This window comes from Microchirus variegatus (genome assembly GCF_963457635.1).
Source record: "Microchirus variegatus genome assembly, chromosome: 14".
In the NCBI taxonomy this organism is placed as follows: Eukaryota; Metazoa; Chordata; class Actinopteri; order Pleuronectiformes; family Soleidae; genus Microchirus; species Microchirus variegatus.
The window spans coordinates 15,041,071-15,049,453 of NC_139815.1; the positions used below are offsets into that span (position 1 = coordinate 15,041,071).

Sequence of the window (8,383 nt, forward strand, 5' to 3'; positions counted from 1 at the left end):
TGTGTAAAAGGGGTGAGATTTGAGAAATAGGAGGGGCTTCTAAACGACTAGAAATGTCAATCTGAGCAAGGGAGTCCCAATAATCTAAAGCAATCTGTAAGGACCTGACCTTAGTCCATCCAGATCAATAGGGAAGTGAGGGTGGAAAGAAGAAGAAGAGGAAGAAATAAGGGGCGCAACCGGATCGTTTACACTGGCTGTTCCCGAGGAAATATAGACTTCCCTTGCTCGCACCTTTTGTTGCTCACATGCTCACACTGTAAAAGTGGATATCGAGGCAATTCCCCTTGCTTTGTGAGATTGCAGCAGAGCTTTCCCCCCCTTTTCCTGCCACCATGTCTTTCCCTCAGCTGGGATATCAGTACATCCGACCGATATACCCGCCGGAGCGCCAGGGGATCGCCAACAATGCCCGGGCCGGGACAGAGCTCAGTCCGTCCGGCGCGCTCTCCAACGTCCTCTCCACTATGTATGGATCTCCTTTCGCCGCGGCAGCGCAGGGCTATGGAGCGTTTCTGCCCTACTCCAACGACATATCCATTTTCAATCAGCTGGTGAGTCCACTCTCTCTCTCTTTCTTTCTTTCGTTCTTTCTCTTAAAACAGCAATAACTCTTAATATTCCATTGGAGATTTTTTTTTTTTAAATAAAAGTAAAGTGCACCGGCCTCTCGGGGAGAATTCATTGTCGCTTTTTGGAAGTGTGAACTTTTGGTGCGCACGCAGTGGTGAACTTTGTCGTAGTATCTTTTGTTGTGTTTTTTCTAATTTAGTCAAAAGTGGTTAAAAAAGTAACACATTAACACCGTAGTTCACAGTGACCGCGTAATTTCCTGAAACTGAGAAAAACGACAAAGAAAAGAGTGAATTAAACACATGCACTGTGTTGTTTACAGCAAACCATTCATGTATAAAGTTTTCATTTTACTTCCATTTAACGATGGTTTATTTGTTTTTCCTAAGTTGTGAATTTGCTGGGATGCAAATGAGAATTTAAGTGTTGTTTGTTTGCACATTAATCCTGTAATAATCTGTTTTTTGTATGTTATATTAAATCCACGTCCACATTATTGTTCCATACAGACACAATCTGAGTTGTTTACACTGTGAGTCTAATGAATCCTCTGCTCTTTGGTGCTTTGTGTTTTTGTAGGGAGCTCAGTATGAACTGAAAGACAGTCCCGGTGTCCAGCACCCAGGCTTCTCCCACCATCACCCTGCTTTCTACCCATACGGCCAGTATCATTTCGGTGACCCATCCAGACCCAAAAACGCCACCAGGGAGAGCACCAGCACCCTGAAGGCCTGGCTCAGCGAGCACCGCAAGAACCCCTACCCAACCAAGGGCGAGAAGATCATGCTGGCCATCATCACCAAAATGACCCTCACGCAGGTGTCCACCTGGTTCGCCAACGCCAGGAGGAGACTAAAGAAGGAGAACAAGATGACCTGGGCCCCCCGGAACCGCACCGACGAAGAGGGGAATGTTTACAGCAGCGATCACGAGGGGGAGGAGGGGGACAAGAGGGAGGACGAGGAGGAGATCGACTTGGAGAACATCGACACGGAGAATATCGAGAACAAGGACGACTTGGACGACCAGGACGACCTGCATTCAGACATTAAACTCGACGGAAGGAGTGACTCTGAGATTTCTGACAGCTATGAGGATTTACAAGGGCCCGACCAGAGGTTTCTTAAGGCCGTGCAGGGCAAAGATGGCAAAGACGTGGAGAGAGGAGGAGAGCACTTCCACCACGGCCACCACCACCACCACCACCACCTCCATCAGCATCACTCTCCTTTGACCATCAAAGCGGCGCAGCCAAACGAAGAGCAGCTCAAACTGAACCAGGTGTCCGGTGTGAGCTCGCCGCCCTCAGAAAACAACCCTGCCCCGGTCCAGAAGCCAAAGATCTGGTCTTTGGCAGAGACAGCTACGGCTCCTGACAATCCGCGCAAATCGCCACAAATGAACGGCAGCAACTCGGCAGGGCCGGCTGCGCAGACCATTATCACCCCGCACAGACTCATCTCTTCTTGTCCCGTTGGGAAAATCCAGAACTGGACGAACCGGGCCTTCTCGGCGCATCAGCTGGCTTTACTGAACTCGAACCATTATCTGGGACTGGCAAACCAGGCCACAGCCACCGGCCTGGCCCTGTACAGCAGTAGCAGGCAAACGGAGGACAAGAGTCATAGTTCAGAGACTCCACTCACAGGTACATGTTCCCGACACTGAGACGCGCATGTATAAATAGGCCTCACTTCAAAAACAAAGACACTAGTCCTCCTTTTTTTTCCCCCTTCGTCATTAATTATTTTAGACCCTTCTTATGCCTTCTTCATCTTCTCCTTCTTCATCTTCTTCATTTGCCTCTTTGTGGATTTAGTTTCTTTCTGTATAGGCCACATGGATGAACAGTGTTACAGTGTGTGTGTGAGAGAGAGAGTGTGTGTGTGTGGCTGCTTAAAAACACAGAGAGCATTTAAGAAAACGTGGATTTGTGTGAAAGCTGTTCATTTTTATTTTATTTAGTATTGTCACATCCATGTGTGCTTGTGTATTTTTACGGTGCACACACACACACACACGCGAGCGCGCGCACACACACACACAAAACCCCTCCATCAGTCCATTAAACCAAAATGGTTTTCAACAGTAAATTTCACTGAGCTCCGAGATTGGCTCTGATATAGTTTCACTCAGTTTTAATTTTTAATTTCCATTGCCTCGTTTTCAGAGAATAGTGCCTTGGCTGCAGAAGAGAAGTTTAAAACAGCTTTCCATCCACTTCAAAACAAACAAACAAACAAACTGTGAGGCTATAAATTAATAACTTTGAGGATTTTTTTAAATGTCGGTGCCATATCACGTGTTTCAATACAAAAAAACAGCCATTATTTTAGCTTTTATTCTGTTTCTTTTATCCCTCTGTGTGCGCTTGTGTTATTTCGTCAAGGCCTATGTTACACTTGTTTGGTCATGCAAATGAGCTCAATGCGAATCAACTACAGGCAATTGTCACTTTTATATCATACGTTGTGTTGTTTTTGTTTTTTTTTAGCTCCACACGAGGCAATTATTTGTGTTATTTCTTTACATCACTCATTTTTTTTTTTTACTTTTTGAAATTTCGTTTCACCCCGTATATCCCAGGCCTCAGAACCAACCAGAACAACTTTCGCCTCTCTCTCTCTCTCTTTCTCGGTCTCTCTCCTTCCCACAAACCCTCACCTATCACCTCTTTTTTTAAAAAAACATATTTTTATTTGAATATGGAATGTAAAATAAGAATAATGCATCTCTGTATACTTACATTGTAAGCATGTCCTGTGTAAAACTGCTAATGTAATAATGTATGAACCTGTAGTCTGTGAGTTCTCTCTCTTTTTTTTTTTTTTTTTTTTTTTTTTTTTGTAAGTTCTGTGAGGATTTGATGTTCAAATGTTTTTTTTGTATATAAAGTTAAGAATGTGTACATAATTGTGAACTAAATTGTACAAGAAAGACTATATTTTTGGCTAATAAATGAACTGCTGCAACTTTAAGGAAAATTGTTTGTTTTTGAGCGGGGGCTTGTATTTTGACAGCTGCTTTTGATGGTGGCTGTTATTGTGGAGTGCAGCTTGGATTGCATTGCCTTGGTTTGGGAGTGTGTGTGTGCGCGCGTGTGTGTGTGTGTGTCTGTGCATGGACAGCCTGAGGCACAGACTTCATCCTCCGTGGCAGATAAGTAAATATTCGAGAGGGATTCATCACACTTTTATGGTGGATGGGACTTAAGGCTAATTAGCCAGTACTGGGGCATACATTTGGATATTCATGTTGTGGGATTATCCCTATAGAGGTGCAGCGGGCGCATTAAAATGAATAATTCTTTCATTAATTCTCGTCTTAAATTGTATGCTCTATGATGATAGTTTAGGTAATGAATTACTGTTACGCCATCGCTTTGGTTCGGACTCGTTCAGCTGATCCTAAAGATGGATTTTTGCCTCGACACAATGCAAATGCCCAGATCCCATCATGATCAATTTGTACTGCAATTTGTAATAGCTCCTCACGTGTATCATACATTTTACTCAGATACCGTTGCTCTTTCGGTATAAGTATAATATATCGCCCGCTGCATAACTAATAATAACATCATTTATTTTGTTTCCCCCCCTTGTGATGTGATCATTTGCATGTGTGTGCGTGCGTCTGTGTGTGTGTGTGTGTGTGTGAAGCCTTTGCATATAGGAAGTTTATGTAAACTTAGTGTTGGAGCTCCCTCTACAGTCACTTGCAGTCGGCCATGTTCTGATGCACACACACACACACACACACACACATACACACACACACACACACTTTGTTCTCATGTGGTTTTTTTTCTCTCTCCATTTTTCGTCCCACTATTATTTATTCCTCACTTTTGATGTTGAATTCGATAGTAGCATTTATTCTTATCAGTTTGTCACTATATCACACGTTTTAACGCGTGTGTTGTGATTTTATGAAGTACAAAGTGCAATGCATCTGCCATTAAAAAACAAAAACCTTATTAAATGCTAAATACAAGAGGTTACTTTATTTTTATTTAATTCACCCTTCTATTTCTTTAATCCAATTTTCTAAAAATACTTGTTTTTTTTAAATTTCACTCGTTATCTTAATGTGCAAAAACATAAAATTCAGGTTTAAAAAAAATAAATAAAAAAAAACTCGCCAGTGAAGAATTTCTTCTGAACTTTCCCTAAAGAGCTTCTTCACACGTCTCACCATCTTTCTTGTTTTTTTGTTTTTTTCTAAATTCAGGTCCGATTAAATAAAAGATAAAAGAACGAAAATGGGAGAAAAAAAACAGAGGAAAAATATATGGGGGAAACAACGCTGTCAATAACATTATTTAAATTTCACCAAGATTTCAAAAATATCTCCAGCCTTTAAAGAAACCCTCGCATGAGACATGAAAGTCTTATTCATGCAAATCCTTGTTTTCCAACCATCTTAGTAAAAATCTGTCAAACTGTATTTTACTTTTTAAAACATTCTAACAAAATATAATTTTTTAGTAAGGGACTGACGCGGATTTCTTAACTCACCGCATATTTTCAACGAAAATGCTTTATTATTGTGTTGATATTTGTATTATTATTCATTAAAATCGTATTCTATTTCTTTTTTATATATAGTTTAAATATTTTTTTGAATTATGGTTGCGCTTTGTATTTAAAACAACAATATTAAAACACAAACCACAATCCTCGATTGAGATGGCCAGCGAGGACAATGGCTTTTAATGTCTGCGATTCGAGACAGCAAAGGCAGATGAAAAGCGTTGATTCGATGGAGCCGTATCCTCTCCAGGTTTAGGATGCTTTTAAACAAACCCCCAAATCAGCCGAGGCAAAGACTGCGGAGCCTTCAGGAGCTGCTCTCACCATGTTGCTTTGCTGTCTAATCAATTATCTGCCTTGAAAGCCCCATAACCAGCGAGATGCATATTCATAAGTGGCAGCAGCTCGCTGATTGATGGAACAGCTTTTTATTTTTTTTATTTATTTCTTCATTCTTGTATATTGATGTCTACTTTCTTGAAAGAAGTGGCTTCAAATGACTGGCACTGATCATTTGAAATGAAAAAAAAAAATAGGTGCTAAGAAAAAACCTTTAAGATTTACATGAATTAAATCCCCTATAAATATTAGTAAAACAAAATACCATGAAATTAACGTTCTAAAGTTGAAACTACAGATTAAAATGTGGCACTTGAGAGCAGCATGTGAAACTCTAAGGATGCTCATTGGTTTACTGTTCACAGGATGTCCTCAGGGGGCCCAGAACAAGCCCCCTCTTGATCAGCCAGATTCGATTGAAATGCTACTGAAGGGCCAGTGATCATGTCTGGAGCTCAGGGCCTCTCATCTGATCACTCCATGAAATTAGGGATTAAAATACCTCTGCAGAAACAAAGTAATCACGCCCGCTTATGTTGGCATACGTGTCTAACCTTCTCCACCGTTACAAATGGAATGCATTAGCTAACATTTAGCACCGAGCTACGCAGGGACCATTTCCAGTGGGGCATGGCGTGTCACTCCTTTCCCTCGCACGTTAAGTGGATGTTCTCCTGGCTAATGAGCAATAATCAACATTGACTCCTCGCATTATTCCTCAGGTCCATGCTGTGTTAAATGCTCGGTATCTGCAGGGCACACTGTAGCACTGCAGTGCTCGACATGCCTAAAGAAGCACGGAGGCACTCAACACAAGGCTGTGAGCAAAGTAAAACAAACAGAATAGGTTGAAAAATAATAGGAGCGTGTTTTCTACAGGGTTTAAAACAGCTACAAAACACTTGAAATGTGACAAGGTAAATATTCTCACAACTGGACAATAATTTACTCATTGAAGGAAAGTTCTGTGGTGTTTTGAATCCAGGAAACACACACACGTGATGCAATGCAACATGTCCTACATTTCCCATGTAATAACAATGCTTTTCTTGCCCTAAGCAATGTTGACTTCTGCTCCTTTTTCGCCCTCAAACTCTGAGGCCATGTGTAGAAAAAGTAATGCACTGTCAGAGAGCGCCATTTAGAGAGGAGGGGGGGGGGGGGGGTGAATCCGAGAAAGATGGAATCATTAAAAGGAAATTTAATCTGTCTCCCGAAGTGTTCATTGATCCCGGAGAAGGTGGACAGCAGTGCCGGGCGGCTGAAAGGGTCTGGCCACTGGAGCCATCAGAGAAGCATGTGTGAATGGGAAGAAGCTGTGGAGTAAATAAACACTAGAGCGGCCCAATGGAGGGGGCCAGAGGTGCCGAGTGAAAGAGGAGGCTGTTGCAAATAAAGAGGGTCAGTCTTGTTTTTTCACCTCTTGCACCCCTTCTGTCATTGTAACCCCAAAACCGGTGCCACCTCCTCCTCCTCCTCCTCCTCCTCCTCCTCCTCCTCCTCCTATCCCAAAGCAGGGACCCTTCTGCCACACCCCCTCCTGCCACTGAGACAGACGAATGTCATCCCTTTTGTGGACTAGTTGATCTCAGAAGCGGCCCACTGTCTTTGTGTGGTGGAGTAATCCTTTTATGAGCCACTGTCAACCGTGCCCCCCCCTCTCTCCCCGTGCTTGCCCAGGCCAAGAGAGGGGTTGCCCTTTTCCAAAGCGCAGGGCCTGTGTGTTGGCTGACCACAGGAGGAGCGGAGATTCACTCTCAGTAACACATGTCCCACACACACCACATACCTTCATACACGGGCTTACACTCCGCGGCAGTTCGCTACAGCGGTCGCACTCCGAGCCGAGAAAAGAGAAGGAGAGGTGGCAAATTCAATTACACCAGTGCCACATATATGCAACTTCGGTGTCTCCTACATGTTTTATGGCACATTCATTATTAAGAATGTGAGTGAAAGTGCAAGCAGCAGTATGTTAAACAATAGCCAGGGAGAAGGGAGAGAAGGGGTTGTTGTGTTTCCCTGGGCTGAGCAAAGGACAAAAGGCCCTGAAGGAGTGACATTCTCTGGGGCCGAAGTGGGAGAGAGGGAGGGCACTGATTTCATGCCTTTTGTTGATGGAGGTTAGAGAGGGGAATTCTGTCACCGAATCCAAAAGGCAACAAGTGGGGAAGGGGGCGACAGGCCGACAGGCCAGAGGGAGAGGCGTTGGGGCTTTGCCGTTCACTCAGCTGAAAGATTGTGCTTTTCTTAGCCCCCTTCAGGTCCTGCAGACAGGCCCAAGTTACAGGGCAATTATGGAAATGCAGCTTTGAAGCCAAGCATAGCCTCCTTTCAGCTCTTCCCCAGGACAAAGCAAAGGCAATAATGGCTTTTTATGCATACTCCCTATAAAAACATGTTTTAGCCCTAATACGTGCGTGTTTCTAACTTTTCTTAAGTCGTACAATATTGTCGTGAGTGTGTACGCTTGTGAATATTATTTTTTTAAAGAGAAAAATGATAGGGACCAGAATACACTGTTGGATGTTTGTTGGAGAAGCTGAATTACCTCATATCTTCACCGTGTCAATGTGCTCCTAAAACATTTAATGAGAAGATGAACAGAGAGGCAGGTTCATGGAGAAAAGCCCGGCCTGCCCTCATCGCTGCTTCCAACAGCTGCATGATTTTACCAGCCTGATGTCCCCTCTCCACACCCTCTCCACTCACACGTCGCTAACAGAGGCCCCAGTAAACCATCAGCCCTGCACTTTCTCAGCTTTGTACATTAGTCAGCGCTGTAGCACAGAATTTTGCCACCTCGTGTGAACTAATAAGACACATTTTCTCTGGCTTTTGAGAGGATTGCGAGAGAGTGATGTCTCGACATCATCCGACACAGCAGAGGCCTTGTACAACAGTGCCTTTACACTCAGAGCGTATCTGACAAATGCCAA

General features: G+C 43.3%; 1 protein-coding gene across 2 annotated transcripts; it reads left to right on the forward strand.

Annotated features, from left to right (window-relative positions):
* Positions 1 to 335: 335 nt before the first annotated feature.
* On the forward strand, positions 336 to 3,476 carry irx3a (iroquois homeobox 3a; the record flags this gene model as incomplete). Of its 2 annotated transcripts, XM_083901270.1 has the most annotated exons (3): positions 336 to 554; positions 1,153 to 2,221; positions 2,744 to 3,476. In XM_083901270.1, 3 exons carry the CDS (start codon positions 336 to 338, stop codon positions 2,821 to 2,823), a joined length of 1,368 nt encoding a protein of 455 aa, XP_083757396.1. The 2 variants fall into 2 exon arrangements, with proteins under 2 accessions (XP_083757396.1, XP_083757397.1); XM_083901271.1 differs by lacking the exon at positions 2,744 to 3,476 and having other exon boundaries at positions 1,153 to 2,241.
* Between the last annotated feature and the right edge of the window lie 4,907 nt (positions 3,477 to 8,383).